General features: G+C 41.9%; 1 protein-coding gene across 5 annotated transcripts in view; it reads right to left on the bottom strand.

The window, feature by feature from the left end:
- Positions 1-21,047, bottom strand: part of trps1 (trichorhinophalangeal syndrome I) — a 113,628-nt gene extending 92,581 nt beyond the window's left edge. For 2 of the 5 annotated variants that reach the window (XM_035181943.2, XM_047344309.1), the window contains exons 1-2: positions 19,963-20,345; positions 595-1,068 (exon numbers count right to left, since the gene is read on the bottom strand). In XM_035181943.2, coding sequence (XP_035037834.1) covers positions 595-607 — 13 coding nt within the window. In that variant the 5' untranslated portion in view covers positions 608-1,068; positions 19,963-20,345. Of the gene's footprint in view, positions 1-594; positions 1,069-2,571; positions 3,527-19,962; positions 20,346-20,382 lie in introns of those variants that run through there. The other 3 variants (XM_035181941.2, XM_035181944.2, XM_047344308.1) reach the window with 3 other exon arrangements.
- Between the last annotated feature and the right edge of the window lie 556 nt (positions 21,048-21,603).

Below are 21,603 nucleotides of genomic sequence, written 5' to 3'. Positions count from 1 at the left end.
GCAGTCATTTCGTAAAATGTACAGTAAACTGTTCACGTTCTAGCTGAAGGAAACTACACTGATCTATCAAGACTCACAAACTAATGGAGCTCGAGAGAGGGATGCAGATCACGACCTTTTTCATTTAAATTAAGAAATGACTGCATGTATTCTTTTATTTATTTGATGTTTTAAAGTTTAAACTTTATCATGACTCACTGAACTTAACATGTAAAAAAGTTTGTAATGTAGGCTAAAAAAAGTGGAATGTAATTTTAATCTAATCTTTCAAATTAAAGCTACAGACTGAATATAAATATTTAATGTGGCAACGGCTAGAACCAAAGAAAACAGGGATCAATCATGGCTTAAACTTTGATTGATCAAGTGATAATAATTAACATTGTCTTTATAATGTATATTAATGATCAATTAAAGGCAATAATCCCTCCTCTAATTAGTTACTAAATGATACCTAAACAAATGTAATTTAATTTCATCATTTTGATAAGAAGGACATTATGTTATTGTTCTAATGTTTTTAATGATCACATTGAGAGATAAATAAGAAGTAAAATGACATGACGTGTTTTCAAACCTATATACGTGTCCTACCTCTGCTGATCATCAGGTTATAAACACATCATGGTTGACTGCGGGTCTTGGCCTCAGTTCTGTGGAAGTGGCTCGATTCAGTCCCGCGGCGCCACGGTCCGTCCAACAGCACGGTTCGGCTGCTGGCGCGCCGTACTCCACACTGCAACAGGAACCAGGTGCCAGGTCCAAACTAATATCCTTCCATTTCTTTCATCAGGTCCACGTAACTCCACTTTTTTCAGCGTCTTGGACTTTTCTTCAAGAAGGTCTTACACTCCACGAAGCATCGGTTGACCTTTGGTCCAGGGCTGGTGCTGCTCTTATGCGTAACAGCTGGGCATTACAGTTTTGAGTTTGATCAAGTGCGTTGCAGGTCCGTGTGAGAAGTCGTACGCAGCCTGCCCTTCTTTCTGTCCTGACAGGGGGGTTTTTTTCCAGCTCTGGTTGAGGCTCTCAGTCACGGTTGTCAGAGTCCACCATCACCTTAACAACCTGGAAAGTGACAGAAAGACAAATAAAGTTAGAAACCAGCCTATTCTGCCACATTTACTGGAACCCATTTGACGTCAAGCATTTTGTCCATATTTAACATTTACAGGAAACAATTTTATCCAGACTTTAGACGTCCGCCCAAATTGACCGGCTGATCAAAAGGAGCACAAGGAGTAGAAGAGGAAAAAAAGAAAGTGTGCCCGCCTGAGAACTCGGCCGGTCAAACTCGACTAATCGCACCAATTTTGTTTTATCACCAGATTTGACAGCTGACAACGCCTTCCATATGTGAAGATTGTTTTAGGGCCCCCGGATAAAGACCAGCCACTGATAATGTTAATCTTAAAGTAAAACATGCGTGTCACTGACAAGGAAAATTACCAACCTGCATAAGTGCAAGAGCAATTTACTTTCACATCGTATATAAAAATGTTTTAATTAGGAATGGTCTAAACTGTGTCCCATCCTCCTCCTTAAAAACTGCTCAAGGGAGCACAATTAAAAGCAAATAGTTCTTTATAACGAGTGTGTGTGTGTGTGTGTGTGTGTGTGTGTGTGTGTGTGTGTGTGTGTGTGTGTGTGTGTGTGTGTGTGTGTGTGTGTGTGTGTGTGTGTGTGTAAGGAAACTTGGCACAGTCTAATGACAGCTATCTTTGGCGCAAACTGGTAACGTACAGTCAGCTTAATACACTTTAAATAAAGCATTCAGCAAAGTTTGCTGCCAATACACTGGTGACAGAGAAGCCACTAATAAAACCGTGAGGAATTAATTCAGATTAAGAAACCAGTCTGTGGTGACAATCAGCGGCACCAGCGCTAAATCTCTCGTTCTCTCTCCACACTTATTATTCGCTCCATTTCAATATCGACCGCTTTATAAACGAGAACAAAACAGTCGCCGCTGAGCGATTTCCAGGTATTAATAAACAAAATAAATGACTGAATATCCTATTTCCCAGTGTGTCCTGTATCCACTGACGATTATATTGTCTTTATTTGGTAATTCTAGTGTTAAATGTCAGACTCTCCAGTTCTCTGTTCCCCCTTTTGTTGCCCCAACCACAAAAATCACTCCACCCTCTCTCTCTCTGTGTGCCACCCTTTCTTCTTCTTCTTTCCATCCATCTTGACTCCCTCTCTCCCTCTTACCGCAAATCTAAATCTGAGTCTGTATTTATACAAAGCCGGTTTCCTTGGGTCAGTTTGACTTGTGTGTGTGTGTGTGTGTGTGTGTGTGTGTGTGTGTGTGTGTGTGTGTGTGTGTGTGTGTGTGTGTGTGTGAGGCAAATCCTTAGTCTTCACACGTACGCTCATAAAGCCCCTGTTTTATCAGCTTAAATGATAAAACAAAGAAGATGGCAGAGGCTGTGCATATTAGCCTGTCTTTCTCCTGCTGATTTGATACTTACACTTAAAGTTTTTAAAAGCTTGAATACGTGTAAAAAGTTTTTTTTAAAGCTAATGGATGTATGGGACGGGCTTTCCACCTGTTCCGTGGTTTACCTGGTCGGCCTCGGACCCGACCACATCCTCGAGCAGCTCTAACTTTGTTTGGACTACAGGCTAGAAAACGAACACAGCAGCCATTTGAGAACTTGAGTGCGTCATTATCTGAAAAGGGATATCTGCTGGTTTGAAAAGAAGAAGAAAACAGAGAAAGAGAGAGAGGGAGAATGCTGGCATCAGTATTAAAGCACATTATGAGTCATTACTGAAATTATGAGTCATTTTTTAAAGACCCTCCCATCTTAAAGAGTATTGTTTCTGATGTTATAAACATGGTAGATGATGAGTTCCAGGTAGGACATATGGGAAGGAAGTGTCACATGGCCCCAGGTAACCTTATCCTGAAATAAAAGCTGATATCAAAGTGTCCTGAATTAGAACATCTTGATATTTCACTGCTTTAAATGAACATATAGAGTTTAATGATCCCTGGCTTAAAACGCTATGACATACACCCACCTACAAAAACAAAGATTACATTGATACATTCTGATGTTTTCTCCAGGCTTTAAAATCCGCACTGTGAAATTACACCCAGCACACACACGCGCACGCACGCACACACACGCACACGCGCGCTTCCGGTTATTACATGATTGACCACATAATAGCATTAGCCATTAGAGCTGAAAGAAAGTGGAAGAAAAATGTTCTCTCCGCAAGTAGAAAGAAAAGGAAAAACTGTAGGGCGACTTACTCATTAGACGTTTTCACAACAGGGAAAGAAAAAGGGAGAAAACCGTTTTCTTTCTGTTAGAGACTGAGTGTGGGTCTAAATATTTTCCCTGTGGAACTCTGACTCAGTCGAGCTGCTGCTTATTCATTTACTCAATCACTGTCTTTCCCCGCCAATCTGGATTTCTCCTTATCCTCCTCCTCTTTCTCTATTCCCCCACCATGCCACCATGACTTATCTCTTTCTTTTTTCTTCGTTTTCTCAGTATTACAGCTCTGTCCCTCTCCCTCCTGCTTTCCCTCCCTCCCTATCTCCACCTCTCCCATCAATCCATCACTGAGCTCTCTGTCATATTCATGTGCTTCTTCTGTCTGTTTTTCCAAACTGTCATTGTGGCCGAGCAACCCCCCCCCACACCACCACAGCCGCTGCCTCCTGAGCTCCGACCCCCCTCCACGAATGCGTGTGGTCCGGTCCGACTATAGACCGTTACATTGTCCCAGACAGGTTGGACTGCGCCACTAGCCAGCAGACGTGGGGGTGGAGGAGGTGGGGTTGGGAGGGCGGGAGGGGGGTGTTCCGAGGGAATGTTTGTTTTTCTGTTTCCAATTTGGTCCAGCCCGAGGAACTCCACACTCCGCTCCGTCTCAAACACACCATTCATGACGGCCTGACGTACATGATTACACACAAATACCCACTCACCAACTCTCCCCTTGACACGCACACGCACACACACACACACACACACACACACACAGTCTGACATGTATGCATGTAGCCATACATATGTTAAACACCTAACCACACAGACACGCATCCTGAACGCACACAGGTTGGTTCTGTCGTTTTTTAACCATGAAAAACAAGCCCTTTAATTTATCTCCCTTTCATCTCTAAATTTTTCCTGATTTGTTATTGCTAATGCCGTTTCAAATGACATGGTGGTCAAACTAATTACGCTCGTTTCTTCCTCGTCCTTTGAGTGATTTTTCTCTTCCCTCGTCCGTCCCCGAGAAAAAGATTGTCTTTGAAAGGCCTTTTTGATGTGTCTCGCTGCATTTTTAGACATTATGTAGACACAGTTAAGCTCCATGTTCCACCAATTAGAGCACAGAGAGCACATTGTCTCACTCTCAACCCAACTGTTCCATCTGAAGTGGATTATTTCAGTGACTTTTATTTGAGGGATTTGAAATAAAAAACGCTGATGTTTGCATGTACTTATAAAGCTATAGAGAATCAACACAAACAAACAGAGTGGCCGACAGATCAACAGATGTGAGAGCGTCTCCTGATGCCGATTGGTTTGTTTTTAAATGTCATGTAGACGGAGTTTGGTTCCACATTCCATCAATTACACGTTGGACGGACAGGAAACCGTGCTGTTTTTTCTCTTTATTTAAAAGCTGCGTCTGAAAATTACCGGATGGTTCTGTTGTTTTGACTGTTTGCATTTGAACTTCGCAAAGCAAGATGTTCAAATGTGTCTAAGACGGACGGAAAATAAGCAGAGAGACGGGATTGACCAGCAGAGTATATTTTGGTATAAAATCTTCGGTCATACCTTGCCTGCTGCTCTCAGGCTCCAAGCGCATTAAATAAATAAATAAAAAGGGCATTTGCATATATTTATTTCATTTTTTAAAGTTTCTCAATTGGTTGTAATTGATTTTGTGTTTTGAATGCTATAAATAGCGCAAAGGAAATTTAAGTTACAGCACAACATCTGCCCTGGATACGCAGGCAGAAATGCTGAAGTAGGTGGGTTTTTTTTCCAGTTGTTGACTCATCACTACTGCAACATGGATTTAACATCAAAAGCATGAATAAGAGGCAAAAGAGCAGGAAAACACACACAACAGGAAAAAGGAGATGTCTTCCTCACTCCAAAGGGATAGAAATAGCTTTAAAATGTTCCCAAGGTGAGCCTGAAACTGACGGAAAGAGGGAAAAAAGTGTTTAATATTAACCTTTTCTTCTGTGAAGAGCCAACTCTGTTGTTATTTTACTGTCCCCTATAGGCACGATTATCATAATGATTAAAATGACTGACTGAGCAGAAACAAGACTTAGGCACTCCAGTTCTTATCCCTTGACTAGAAAAAACTAACATGATAGCTCCCGGTGGAGGACGTGTCAGAAAACGGACCTCGCTACGAGCAGCTCGGAGCAGCTGACACTAACTGCTGATGTCCGTGTCAAAACAGAGTAGTGATGACTGTCTACGGTTACACGTGGCATATTTAGCTGTTCCTAATGGATTATTTTTATACAGTGTCATCACTCGGCTTACAGTCACAGTTGATCAGCAGAAATGTAACAACTTTTACAATTTATTAATGCTTTAAAGTCATTTGAAGTCATTTTAAGCAAGAATTCCAACAATGTTCTAGTTGTGGCTTTGCCAGAGTGAGAATTTTCTGCTTTGCTTTGATTTCGTTGAAAGGAAACAGAATATTTCTTTCTAGTTTCTGAACATTTCTTTCTAATGAGCAGTATTAAGACATCAACTTGAAATCCGGAAAACTGTATGAACTAAATGATGAATATAAGAAATAATTAATAGATTAACTAATTATGAAAACAATTAGATGTGATTAGATGTGGCCCTTATTAAAGCTTAAGTAGTTACTTGATCTTAGTTATCAAATCAAGTATGTCAAGTAAAGGACCTTATTATAACGTTTTATAGAAAATGAACCATCGTCTTTTATATCGTCCTCATTAGCAACCAAATTTGAAATTAAATCAGTTTATACATATTTTTCTCACTCAGACTTGGCTGGTGTCTGGTTAAGTGGCTCCACCTCTTAATTTTAACAGCTATCCGTGTATGAGAAGAGACAATTTACAACAAAGCACAAACTCCTTCAGCCAGTTTGTCTTGATACAAGAACCCGTTGTCCTGACGGGATCGTGACAGCGATTTTCGCCCTCGGGTGAAGATCAGTCAGTGACCCAGATCAACCAGATCTTTAAGCTTGTGGAGGATAAAAACCGAGGGAGCGGCCTGTGTCTTCATTACTGTGGGACACACCCAGAGCTGTCGAGTTGTGCTGTGACACAGAGGCACGTGCAAGTTACTGACACATGCCACTTCCCGATAACAGACCTGTTCCTCTCTGTGCCCAAGTACACAAGCAAAGCGATGATATACCTTCACTTAATGTCATTCTTTCCAGAGAATACCAACTAGCTAGGAGCTAAAGTAGCTACGCCAAAATGGATCTTTGCTCGAGCTGCAAATTAAACTGAATCGAGAAAACCAAACATTGTATTCTATTTATAACAATATTTTTCATTTAGTGTGACGGTTTGATTTCTGGGGGGGTTGCAACCCCTCTATACCCCCTCATATATTACATCTTAGAAACAGGGAATACAAATATTCTTGTTGTAACAATCTGCACTTCTAAAACAGCGTCATTTTACAGTTTTTTCAAATTGCACACAGAGTTTTTTTAACAGACAAAAACTACCAACCACAGTCAAGACAATATCCGCATTAGCCTGTGTATGGTGTTAATGTCCTTCCTTGATGTACGGTAGAAGCAGGAAAGCGAGAGCAGCATAAATCAACGCAGGACTGTTGATTTTGACCTTGCTCTCCACCGCTAAGACTCTCATACATCAAAAATAATGGAGAACAAACTCTGCTTCAGTGCTAGTTGTAGGCGTAATGGAAGGAACTAGTAGCTGCATAAATCAACATGCTGATTGTTGACTCTTGCCGGGCTGTCTTTTCCCCCCCAAAATACGGAAAACAAACTACGGCTCTGCCAGTAAGACACACACACGCACGCACACATTTATATCTCTCACCCGTCTGCAAGTCATGTCTGATGAATTTCAACACAGGCACAAGCGTACGCGTGCACACACCCCTGTATGTATGGGTGTCATGGTTTGGTTCATCTCTGTCTGGGTAAACTCAAACATTACGTCAGACACACACGCACATCAACAGAGAGAATACACACACACAGCTACACACTCACAACTAAACACAACTCTCTGCCACACACACACACACACACACACACACACACACACACACACACACACACACACACACACACACACACACACACACACACACACACACACACACACACACACACACACACTTTCCACTCCTGGAGAATCGGACGTTTCCTGCGAGCGCCGGGCCCGACGGGAAAAATGTCTGGACAAACTTAAAGACGCACAAGCGCGCGCACACGTACACATGCAAGACACATAAACGGAACATTTTTAACCCACAATGTTGACTTTATATTCCTTTCCAGAGCCCTCTCTGTCGGAGCGCCGGCCAAGTGAAGCAGCCTTCCCCGCTGAACACTATCGGGAAGGCAAGACTGGGAGGGTTCAGGGGGGCCTCAGTGATGTCAATGCGGGGCTGGACTCCGTTCAAAAAAACGGACTTTAATCAAAATCCAAAGCCAAATACGATCACTGTAATTTCTTTAATGCAGAATTTTCACAGCAATAAAAACACGCTTTAATATTTCTCAGTGTCACAAATCAAACAGTGCCTCGGAGCCATCAACTCTGCCTTTGATTTGATTCTTCCATAAAGCTCTTCTACAAAACCCTGTGACTGATGCCAAAGCATCCGGCACTTTTCCTCGACTGGAGCGAGGAATGCTTTCTATAATGATTTTTGCTACAAGAAACTGAATGAATGCCCTGAGCCATATAATTCCTTACATAATCTGGGTTTATAATTTAGATTCCACGAACCGCACTTTAAAGCACACCTGCAGGAGGATTAACAGCCACGTTTAACTGCGTAATTTCGCCTTTTTCGGCTGCTTTTTTGCAAACGATTTATCATAATCAGTTCTTATTCACTTCACGACAGGTGCATGAGGAGTGTGCATACACATTAACAGGATTGGAAATTACAATTATAACATAGGTTTGAACTCCAGGTAATATAATTAAACATATATTGCTGCATATCCACTGTGATAAAAACACCATTGGTATTTGCTATTTTGGTGTTGATACCCGACCGGGTCCAGCTAGGTTCCGAGAAAATATTAGATAGGATATTCGGCTTCAGGTCGGTCTCTGTAAAAATGTATCTGGGGCTGAGAGAGACAGAGGATTGCGACCCCTGCTGCACTCTTTATTTGTCAGTGCTTTGGCCCGGTCTGAATTGTTAGCAAGAGGCTGCTCTGATGCTGTGTGGAGCAGGGAGGGAGCACTGCACTCCCTGAAAAACTCAGTGCACAAAAGGCCTCTCAGAAAGATTTTGGTTAAAGAAATACGTGTGCCATTAAACCGATTGACGGTGTAAGTGGTCTTCAACAACACTGTGGTTCCTCAAAACATTTATGTTCCACTTTTCAATCACTGCTGCTAACTCATCTGGTATCATGCATCACTTTTCTCGCTTTCCTTTCCATATGTCCTCCTCTCCCATCTCCTTCTGTAAAACTGAACGTCATCAAAGCTTCCTCACTTTTAAGTATTATTCAGGGGAGACTCTTTACACCCTCAGAACTATTTGAAACACTTTGCTTCATAACCCCACATGTATACTCTAGGTAACGTTGGTGGCCCACGGCGCGATATTACTGAAATACAACCAGGATGTGTTCCAAAAACAAAGAGAAAGGCACTTGTTTTATCTTATCCTTCACGACATGAGTCAAATGTTAAAGCTGCTTTAAGTGCCTGGTAAGATATCACAGCATGCCAAACTAATCCAGAACATTTTTATTATTTGAAAAACAAAAACATGTTTTATCTCATCCCACAACAGGCACGTCCCTCGAGGGTTGCAGTTAAATGTGGTGAAGTGCACATCAGATATGTGAGAGCACACGGCCCTTCTTGTGTTTTACACAGGTATAAAAGTTGTGCGCGTCCAAGCGACTGAGAGAACAGAAGCCCGACCGACAAAGTCCCAACGCTAAACTGTCACCGCCACTCCCTGACTCGTCTCAAACAGCGAGAGAGAGAGAGAGAGAGATTCTCACGACGAGGTGAAATCATCCTCTAAAGAAAAGGGAGAAGACAACTTGTGTGTGAAGCAGTAAAAAGCCCAAAAGCCATGTTGCAGAACAAACGCCATGCCCCCCACTGTGCTATTCCACCCATCGCGCCACACACACACACACACACACACACACACACACACACACACACACACACACACACACACACACACACACACACACACACACACACACACACACACACACACACACACACACACACACACACACAGCCCTAAGTAAATTTAACTGTCAGCCGTAAAGTTTTTGACTATAGAAAGTGATTTTGCCCCTTTTCTCTCGCTCCACTTTTCCTCCTCCCCCTCCCGTGTCTATGTAAATTAGTTCCTCGTCCATCCTTCTGTCCATCCATCCTTCTACACTTCGTTTTCTATCCTCCCCCATGTTCTCTCATTCTGACAATGTTTGTGTCACTCATTCCATCTCTGCTCATCCCTCTCATTTCATTAACTCTCCTTTATTTGTCTCCCTCCGCCATACCTTCATCCCGCAATGCATCCATCCATACCTCTGTCTTTCTCTTTCTGTCTCCCCACACCACAGGCAAACTCTGACCGCAGACACCCCCATTTGCTCCCCCTTTCCTTATCTCCTCCCTCCCACCTCTCCCAAAATGAGAAACTACGCTTCCCTCCCTCTTTTTCATCTGTGCCTCCTTAACCCCCACCCCCCACACACACACGCTTCTAACTGTGGGCCTCTGACACCCATCTTCTCATCTCCCCCCACAAAAGTCTCAAAGACCCCCAGATGTGTGCCCCCTTAATTTCCATTTCAAAAAAGAGTCACCTCCCTCCCTCCATCATCCACATAGCCGTGCACACACACACACACACACACACACACACACACACACACACACACACACACACACACACACACACACACACACACACACACACACACACACACACACACACACACACACACACACACACACACTTCAAAAAACAGTTACACATGCATATAAAAACATCAGCAAAAACACACACACCACCCCCCAAAGAAAATGCTGACCATGACAAATATCACTAATCTAATCCTTGAAAAGAGAGAGCAGGACTGATAATAAAACATTTTATTATCAATACTACCAGAAGTGATATTTATCAAAAAATGCTGACCATAAAAAATACTATTTATCCCTAATTTAAGTTGCATTAATATGTTTGATAAATGTATTACTTAAGAGTAAATTTACTTTGATTTTCATGACAAACGGTCACATCTCATTGAGTTGTCCTGGTCTGTCCAATGATCTAAAAATCAAAGATTTTACCATCATAGATGTTGGATAGAAATACATAAAAGATTCTCAATTGAGAAGCTTAAGGAGGCTATTTTATCATCAGGGCCTAGATATATTTCACTTCATTAATTGGCTGATCAATACTGCTCTTCCCTAGTTGCAATACTACAAGAAAATATCTATAGTTAGGAGCTGGACCAGCTCAACGCAGGACTAAATGTCTCAAAATGCAATCAGATCTCTATTCAAATCCATTCAGCAGTGTTACACAGACACAACCCCATCACTGGCATCAAGCACTGCAGACTGGGTGACACTGGAAAGAAGAAAAAAAAAAAAAAATCCACCCATGGTTGTGGTTTCCTGCTCAATGTCAAACGTTTCGCTTTACGTCAAAGGATTTTCCTCATCACATAAGACACGCACATTTAAGTTATCGTACCCGGTCAATATCCTACGCCTTCAAAAAAATGCTGCGTAAGAGAAAATGAACTGCAGTAGACAGAGATGAATCCCCACTTCTTTCTGACTTGATGTGAAGCTCTGAGGGCATCAGCTCACACTGTGTGCAGGGGCTGTGGCCTGTAAAGCCCAAAGCTGCTGCTGCTGTGGGATTATCAGTATCAGTAAACCAAGGCCGGCCCAACCTCGCAGAAAACAGGTGAGATGGTTTAGCTGCATCCAACCGAATGTCACTGGTTCTTTCAGATTTGGGCAGAAATGTCCAGCAGGACCAGATGGAAGTTTGGGGGGGGGGGTTGGGGGTCATATCTCACTTTGCTTTCTTTGCGCCGTCTCGTGGTTATAAAGCGGGCCAGCCAGGGTTACATGAATAAAATAACACAACAGGCCAGACGGGCCATTCGTCAATTACAGTTACTAGATCCATGCTTAATTTTTCCTAATGTTTTTTCAACAGTCCACAAAGCCAGAGGCACACACACACACACGCACAAAATCAGCAGAGGCTATTTGCTTATAGAAAAAAAAAAAAAGAATGTACATGTTAGTCGTTTAAATCATAGTTTTAATTTGACGGGACGCCGTAAAAGGTCTGCCCCTTATTACACACACACACACACACACACACACACACACACGAAGGCCCACACTCACAGACACACGCATGTATGCACACAGAGTGAGGACAAAGACTACTTTGAAAAGTTACTCAGCCACCAGATGTTTTAGCCAGATCCCAGACTACAATACTAATGGGGCTGTACGTGTGTGTGTGTGCGCGCAAGAGGGGGAGTAAGCGCAGTGCTTTTTAAAAAGGCAGAAATGAGTCCCCTTCCACAACACGTACAGTGTATAGTCATAACTATACACTTTCAGGAATGAAATGAAAAGTATTAATTTAACTTATCGTGCATGCAGACACACACACACACTTAAAACAGATCCCTTTACCGTAAAAACTGGTAATTTTATAAAATGAAACGCATCATAGCTGACAGGGTTGCGTGCACATAAACAAACGCACGGGATGTAGAGCATTTCTCTCTCTCTCTCTCACACACACACACACACACACACACACACACACACACACACACACACACACACACACACACACACACACACACACACACACACACACACACACACACACACACACACACACACACACACACACACACACACACACACACACACACACACACACACAACTTCGTGATAATGCAGGACGACTGCGAAACACACACTGGGAGAAAACACACATTTGCTGCAGAAAAATTTTAACAAGTCAAACCTCGGGAGAAATATTATTGTGACCGAGAAGGAAACAATAGCAAACAAATGTCAGCGTGTATTTACACTCGAAATCAGAAATAATTGCAATCTCAGAGCGAGTAAATTGAGTATTTTGACAGAGGCTGTAGTCTGATCAAACACACATGACACTAACAGCCTTTCTCAGTTTGCATTACGGTAAGAATAAGAGAGATTGAGAGATAAAGACACGGCAGGAGGGAAAGGAGAAAAGGAGAGAAATGAATGTATTTATGTGAGTGAGCAGGTTCTTGGTTTGACTACACACACACACGCAGAGCAGACGGTTGACCTTCAGGACAGAGATATCGAATCAGTGAGTCAGATCTGACTTCATCGAAGAGAGATAAGCGCTGATAGACTTTTACAGTAACTGATAACTATCTATCAACAATGCTCAACTGTCTGGAAATGACTGTTCTCCAGCACTGAAAAGCCTGTGGCCACGAGAAGTGGTGTGCGTTTCTGATTTATTTGAAAGACATACAGGAGCAGATGCCATATTAATGAAATATATTGAGCTGCAGAGGCTTCAAATCACCTGTGAACACACAACAACCACATCACAAATACCTGCGATTCAACAGACAAAGTCATAACTCAGACTTATAGCAGCTCAACAAGAAGCTGATGTAATATGAAATACAGTTATTTCAGCCCGCATCTGTTGCAGCAATTCTAACTTGTTGATAGAATACAACAAGTCAAACCTGGGGAAGTGAAAAAAGCATTTTCTTTTCTGCCACGAAACAACAGGTGGATTTGTTGATTCACATAAAATCAAATGACTCTTTGCCTTGGAAAATGTTGATTGTGTGCTGACTTTGGAGTGAGACAACTTTTACTTTTATCCGAGCAGCTCTTTCGATTAAAAAAAAAGAAAATAGCTGCCACTGCTACTCGAGAAAAGTCTCACTGAATTAAGCAGTAAGGACTTAAAGAAACCGCTCCAGCACTCCCTCCATCTGTGTGTTCGCAGCCTTTTCAGCCTCGACACAAAGACGCCTGGAACATAAATCACGTCCAAATTCATGCCACTTGTGCAAGTGTCACATTTTACATGGCTAATTTTCACCATTTATCTGCTGGATATTGTGTGAAAACTGGAAGGAATTACAGATGGAGTCGTGCTCATGGGAACACTGGAGAACAGCATACGAATGTTCTCCAGTTTAAATCCTTTTTAAAGTATTCTAAAGAACATGTTGTAATAACCTATGTAATCTCTACCTCGCTGTATTACCTGGTACAACACTAAATATATTAAGTATACCAAATCTGTGAGTCTACACTGGCTTTTGAATGTGTCTAATATATGCATTGAGAAAATTATTATTAATTCACATTTAGGATTACTTATAAAAACTGTCCCTTTTTTTCCCTTCTATGCATTAAGTTATTTCTGCAAATTGTGAAAAACATGCTATATTTTAACAAACTTATTTTAAGATACAAGTTTCTAAAGACACCTATTTTATATCACGACATCCTGACACAGACGTGCTCTGACAAGTAAACACCAAACTGGTACAATTAAGTAAAATTTTAAAATAGTAACCTGCAAAATCTAAATTATGCTTTAAGATAGATTATTTTGCATTGTTTTAACATGTATAAAATAATATGTATATTGAGCAGGAGTGCTGTATAAGAGATAAACAGTTTAAGCATATAACCCAAGTAAAACATTTTAGCTTCTCTGCATGTGAACAATGGTGTGAAAAATACACCACGTGAAAAGATGAAATGATAAATGAATCTATTAGGCCCTGGTGTGACAGCTGGAAGTATTTTGGGTGCACTCTACTAACCACGATCTTATAAAATACCACTGCTGTGGGGAAAAGCAATATTGGAGCTCATTCAAATTCATTATGCAAGGATTAAAACTTTAAAAAGGGCAATTGAAAAAATTGATTCTCCTCTAATGATTTTTGCTGCGGGTTTTGGCTCAATATCTATTGTGACAAGTTATTGTAATTGGACGTTACCTTTTAATGTGGAGCCACATTTTCAAAGGTGAAAAGTGGAACGTTTTATTGACCATTATCAGGATGAGAGCCACAACGCCGACACAAGATACATCAAACTTACTTTTAATGCACCCCCAGTGTAAACAGGCTGACAGACCGTATTTATAGACTCAATAAAAACCCATTCACAATTATCCTACAAAGCAGAGTTAATACAAATAAACTGGAGCTTCCAAACTTTTCTCATTCATATTAAGATCTCTTTGAAACCAACATTTACAACATCTCCGTCTGTTTCATTTCAAGATAACTGACAACTGTTTAAAGCCACGTTTCTTTCCCTAATGACAAACAGTCATCAACATTCAAACGCTTTTTCTTTTCTTTATTCCCCTTTGCAAAACCTTGCAACACCTGCAGTACAACTTGGGGAAAGACGAGCAGCGGTTCAAAGCCACACAACCTATAGGACACGTGGAAAATCTATATGATGAAAGCATAAAGTCATAATTTGTCTAACATAAGGAACGTCAAGGAAAACCTGCTGCTGTGTAGTTAATGTGACAGAAATCTTTCCCCGAGACAGGGCTCTTAGGTTGGAAACAGCCATTCATTTCTTCATGATTGAGCAAATGAGCGCTGATTCGTTTTCAATTAGGACAGGATTTATTTGAACATTAATTGAAAGCAGCACTGGAGCAAATCACTCGCTGTGTTTTGGTTGTTTTTTTTACACAAGGTCAAAACTCACATAAGCACTGATTGATAACTTAATGTCTGTGGTGCACCGGAAGCATCAGCGTCATGAGTACACTGCTGAGTCAAAACAGACGAGAACTCGCAACTCAAAACGCAGCACATGACGAGCCAGCAGGTTTCCCCCGACCCGGAGAGTGTTCATCGATCACTCAGGAGCCACAGTTGTGTTCAATGAAGATTAAAATACAGCATATGCACATTCAGAAACAATGATCTACTGCATATTTTAGCAGTAACTTTCAAGGGGCAAGCTGGTGTTGAGTATGATGACCTTTTGAGTCTATAACCACAACTGCTGCCGGTGTCACAACCTTCTACAAGAATATACACCTTTATCTGCTCAGCCACCACTTTATCAGTCTGCTCTGTATCGTGACAGATTTATTTACTGCCTCGGATCAAAAGGAGGAAAAAAATTGTCCCATGCTTGGGATTTGTATGTCCCCAGAAAAAAAAGTGGGAGGGAAAAAAGCATCATTTCACCATAAACCAGGACCATGTGCTCGTTATCTGGAGCAGGCCGTCTAAAAGGACTTAAAAGTCTAAAATAGACCAAAGACATTAGAGACAAACTCAAGCCTAAACAACGCTGTACTAACCACAGACGGAGAGTGGGGATGACATTTTGGGCATTTAGCAGACACTCTTTTCCAGACCGACTTCCAGTAACTGCAACAGGAGAATACGCTCAAATCCCTGTATCACTGACGTTACAGGCAGCTAATATAAAGCGATCAAAGAGCCAAAAACAATGTGCCCAGACGATAAAAATAAGTTAAAAACAATTGTGTCCTTGGGATATGAGCAAAACAAGAGAGCTGGTCATAAAGAAGTGCTAGCTGCGGAGCTTTGAGCCAAGAGCGCCAGAAGCCTTGCAGAAAAGCTTTTTTTTTTTTTTTTCTTTAAAGAAACTATCCGTGACAAATGGATGTTTTCCTTTATCTGAACTGCAGGCAGGGTTGAGATGAATAACAGCTGATTGCTTTAATAGATGTTATCTTTTACTGCTTATTTGAAACTGTGAGAGTTAAGACGGTTCACGTTCATAAATAAATAGGAACAGAAATGAAAAATAAATCGGAGCTCTGGATCCACAAAACAGAAAAGGTCCTTGAAAACTTGAAATCCCATGTGATCTTTTTAGGTTTAAACAATATGACATGTGTTACATTACGAAGATGGACTGAGTGCAGACTTTATTTGAGACAGGATCTTAATTTAGGGGTATGGAGATGGTAATTTAATGTCACCTGTAAACATGTCTGCTATAATATCTGAGCAAGGCTTCCCCACGTCTAATTATCTGACGCATCAAAATACACAAAGGAAGACAGCAAAAATACACAAAAGTAGAACAGGAGAGTTAAACACAGGAGTAAAATCTAAGTTTTGATTTGAGAAAGCAGTGGCTCTTAGTTCCACTTTAGTCACAGTTCACTATATTATTTTCCGTTCAACAGATTATTAGAGCCGTTATCTCCTCAAATCAGGGAAGCGACTGTTCTTCACTTCCTCAGACACATCTGCGCCGAGCAACAGGTTCGTGAATGAGATTACCCAATTTGCTAGACAGCGATAACAAGCCAAGATAAACTCAAATCAGGCCTTATATGTTCACTGTGTCGTATAATTTAACACAATGAAACGGGACAAAGCGTGGAGAGAGGACGCACGTCAGTGGAGGGACGGCAGCAAATTAGCAGAAGTTACAGCTGGAATTTTTCTGAATTATTCCCTTTGCTATTGATAGATTACAGCTGGTAATGTAAAGCAGATTCAGTCGTGTATCACGTAGTGAAACAACAGAAGAAGTTTTGCAAAAGTTTTACAAATTTCCCTCAATACTATAAAGGCTTTCCAGTTGATGATAGGTTCGTATCTAGCGTATGTGAGAATATTCACTGCACAATGTAAAATTCACAGTCCCATCAGGTTTCTACAACTTTTTCTGGTCTGAAACAACTACTTGTAAAAATGTCTTGTCATATTGTTCACAGTTATTCCTGTCTTCTTGTATTTCCCCCCCAATTTAAATGCTGATAGTAATACATTTTACAAGAAATAAAAAGTTGATTTCAACTCTGATTACTCCAATTAAGGTTGTTTTTTTTTTAAATGATGGTGTACAACAAATATTTCCATGCCTCCTTCATTTCAAAAAGGCAGCAAAACCAATTGCGCGTCTACTGATGAAAACGCCACAATTCTACCCCAAAAAAGTGGCTTGAACTGGGCTGAAGTCTCCTTTTACACTCCATCTCACACTGGCCCTTTTTTTCCCTCCTCTGGTAACGCAGCACTACTATGAAACGACCAAAGACAAATGCATGGCAGCCCACAAAATCACTACAGTTGTTCCTCATGTCTTACAGAACATCAAACCATCAATAAAACTCAGGAGATACATTCCAGCTAGTTGAACAGGACGTTTCTGACTTCCCTCTCTCCATGTGTTCTCTCTCTCCCTCTCGCTCTCTCCCCCCAAAACTTTCTCTCTTCCCAGTTCCACCGCAGAGGCTTCACATATTGCAGCCATATGAGTAAGCCATGGCTGCCTCCGCCGCTCGTACAGACGCAGACGCACACACACGCACACACACACACACACACACACAGACAGGGAAAAGTGCTGTGCTCTCTCCCACTCTGTCTCACACACGTACAGGAAAGACTTTTACAAGCAGAGGTTCTCTTTAGGAAGTCGTCAACTGTTTTGACGTTTAATAGGAGCAGCGAACAAGGCCGTAAGATACAATAATATCCAGTGTCTGGAAAGAGGAACATTTTAAGAAAGGTTATAGAGCTGCACTGTTACATTGATAGAATTTTTTCTTACCAAATTTTATAGAAACTTGTTAGAAGTTTATAGAAGTTGAACAAAGTGCATGATACCTTTTCAGAAATAAGAACATGTTATCTGGACATACAACTAAGAGCAACAATATGCAGGCTGGAGTGTGTTGTATCTAACAAAACATGAACACACAACTCAGTCACAACAGGGCAGCAACTTTGCATCTAAAACTATTCCCAACTCCATCAAAAGTAGACATCTGTCAAAAAGCACTTGATCCTGCTTAACTTACAAAGTGCCCTGAGGTGCTGTGCTGATTATCAAACTACCGCCTCTGCATCACCATATCAGATTACCAAATAATTCAAAAGTAATATCAATAGGAATTTGTGGCACCATCAAGAAACAGATCACTATTACGGATGTAAAGCGGTGGAAAACAAGGCAGTTAAGAAGTTACACATGGAGCTGAACATGCCACATAAATATACTGGGTACTGAACTTTAACTGAGACAAATATTCAAAGCCTCTATAGCAAACTGTCCCAAACTTCATTTAACTTTGACAGCGTTTTAGGAACTTTGAAACATAGTTTCTTTTCAAAGAAGTAATAAAAACAACAATGTCGTCATCGTAAATCTCACAGAAGACAAGCGGCTTAGAATCATGTCCGTCCTTAAGTAAAATTCACGGATGTGAATGGCTTTGAAAAGTACTCTGAATTTACAGCTTCAGAGTAAGATTAGTGCCACAGAACGCTGACTTTAAAAAACGTGAAACTAAACTTAAAAAGTCTTGTGAATCACTTTCACTGCAATTGTGTCTTTACTCAAATGATCCCTGCAGTTACACACACGCATACATGTTCTCTGCTGCTGCGGAAAAACATGGAAAAGTTGGAAAAACAACCATTTGTCAGAGGGAAAACTTTTTAACGAAACACTGGAAGGCAAAGATACTAAACTTGGTTTGAATTTTTTTTCTAAAGTCTGTGAACTGTTGCTCGCGAAGTGATTTCTGCTCCTCACTGAGACGCTGTGAAGCCCAAAGCAGTAGATATACTTTATATTTAAAAAGGACTGGTAGGAATAGGCAGCAACTATTTTACAACTACACAAACTTTTTTCCTTATGACTAAATTAAATAGTAAACCACTTAGTAAAATTCAGAAGTGTCAGCATTTTTAAAACAGCTGTGAACAAGTGTTTGGGGGGGGTCACAGTTAGGACCTGTTTTCTTTTTTAAATCTGAGGTTATCTGCTGAATAAAAGTCGCTCCACACACACACTCAGTTTTTTCTTTTTTGTGGGGGGGGACCAGAGTTGGAGAACTGTGAAGGACTATGTAAAAAGCTTCCTCGCAGTGTGTGCCTCATTGTACTGGCTTCACATACTCTGCTCTCCCCTCAGAGTTGTCATGCCTACCCGGCTCCCTTATCTCAAAGGAACATCACAGTTTCTTACGACAGGAGGAAAGAAGAGGGGAGCTGGGTGAGGAGGGGAGGAGGGGGGGAGAGAAACTTTTTCAAAGTGGAGTGGAAATGGCAACTCAGGCTTCCCAGCATCACTCATGAAAAAAAAGTTCAACGATAACAACAAACAAATAAATAAATGTTGTAGCTAGTGCGTGTTTGTTGTCCTTTGAAGCTGATAGGAGAGGATGTTTTTTGGGGAGGAGGAAGGGGGGGTCCTTTTACGACAATCCACATCCACCATGCGCTCCAAACAATGAGAGAGGTGCAAGAAACAGCGCCATATCTGCTCTTAAGCACCTAATAAACACAATTGCCTTTGATCGCCACTTCCCAGCTTGCACCCCAAACAAACTACGAGCATCCAAAAGTAAAAAGGAGTTCAGCTTTAAAGCGCAAACCTCAATATCTGCGACGTGCGGCAGCAGCAAATCTGAACTTGAGTGTGCGGCGTCCGATTTTTTTTTTTTTTTAAAAGAAGTTATCAATGAAAACGGCACAGTAAAAGTGAGTTGGAGTAGTTTGTGGGCAGAAGCTACCGGGCGACAGACGCCACACCGCCGGCTTCCTCGGGCTCGGGATGCCGCTGAAGGAGGAGAAAAATAGTACAGAAGAGACAACTTATAGGGAGAAAAGGAGTAAAAACACAAAACCTACTTTGAGGCGACTAAGTCACTCCGCGTCCCCTCGCTGCCGCCTCCAAACTCAGCCTTTAAATCAAAGCCGTCCCCCCGGTAGCCCCCTTTCAATTTGTATTTGTGTAGCGTCTGTGTGTGTGTGTGTGTGTGTGCGAACCTAAATGTAAATGTGCCATGTGAATTCAAAGCAAAGCGGTGCTGCTCTTTTTTTTCTCCTCTTCCTCCTCCTTCTCTCTCTCTCTCTCAATCTCTCTCTCTCTCTCTCATTCAACCCAGATCCCTCTTTTTTCTCTCTCTCTCTCTCTCTCTCTCTTCCTGACCGACGCTGCTCAGGCCGTTAGTTACATAAGACGCAAAGCGGCTGCTGCCCGTCGTAAAAACTAGTAACGGCTAACGCTGTTGATATTGTCGACCCCCCCCAACCCTCCCCTCCCCTCACCTCTGTTAGCAAACACATCTCCGTGCTAGCGTCAACTCTCCCGAGGACGGGACCCTCCTCTTCCCCGCACAGCACCGCGCTGTTTACCCCCCTCGCCATCTACGCACCGAGCATCGCCACCCGCCGCCGCCGCCGCTTTGTTTTCTTCCCTTCCGCTCACTCCGACTGCAGCAGCTAGCAGCGAGCAGCTAACGTTGCTAGCGGTGCTGTCGTGGAGCCGCTTACCTGTTGATCACAAAAACAAGCATTAGCCTCTTTTTCTCCCTCTCTCTCTCTCTGTGTGTCTGCAGCCTGTTAAAGATGGACGCTGCTCTGCTTGGCCGCTTCGTCTCTTTCGGGGGGCTTTTTCTCTTTTTTTGTTTGTTTGTTTGTTTGTTGCTGGTGATGATGTCGGACGTTGTGACTGTGGCTGGCTCTTGTGTTTTTTTTTCTCTCTTTGGTCTGAGGGAGAGTTGGAGGCTAATTTTGGTTGTGAGTGCTGTCGCAAAAAATCCCCCCCCACCCCACACGTTCATGTAGTTTTCATAGTTGTTGTTGCTTTTTTTTGTTGTTGTTGTTGTTGTTGGGTCACAGCGAACCGAGGCCGATGGGAGCCGCCGGTTCGGTTCTGGTGGGTTTTCGGGTTTGTGTTGTAGTTCAGAGGAGAGTGACAGCACCTCTCTGCCTGTGGCCATGACGTCACAGGAGGAAGACACAGCAGCTCTATTAATATCAAGAAGCCCGAGTCTTAAAGTGACACACACACACACCGTCATCACTTCTTTACACAGATGACAGTAAATCAGAGACACTGCATTCAGGAACTGTGACTCTTAAAGTGGCACACACTCTAATCGTGTTTATGTGTAAACTGACACACTCTTATTTACATAGATAATATTTCCCCCCCAAAAAAATCAAAGACACTGAAATCAAACTGTAACTCTTAAAGTGACACACACTGTCATCTTGTTTATACCAAAACTAAATAGACAACACTGAGTCTGTCTCTTAAAGGGATAGTTCACCCAAAAATGAAAATGCACTCATTATCTACTCACCACGATGCCGATGGAGCGGTGGGGGAAGTGTTTGAGTCCACAACACACTTTTCGAGCGTCATGGGTGAACAGCGTTGCAGCCAAATCCATTACGATTGAAGTAACTGGTGACCGATTCTTCAAACAGAAAAAAACTGAAAATGCTTCTTCCGAATCCGATGTGAGAACACAGCAGGGGATC

This window comes from Hippoglossus stenolepis, chromosome 17, assembly GCF_022539355.2.
Source record: "Hippoglossus stenolepis isolate QCI-W04-F060 chromosome 17, HSTE1.2, whole genome shotgun sequence".
Classification (NCBI taxonomy): domain Eukaryota; kingdom Metazoa; phylum Chordata; class Actinopteri; order Pleuronectiformes; family Pleuronectidae; genus Hippoglossus; species Hippoglossus stenolepis.
This window is presented reverse-complemented; position numbering and strand designations above follow the sequence as displayed.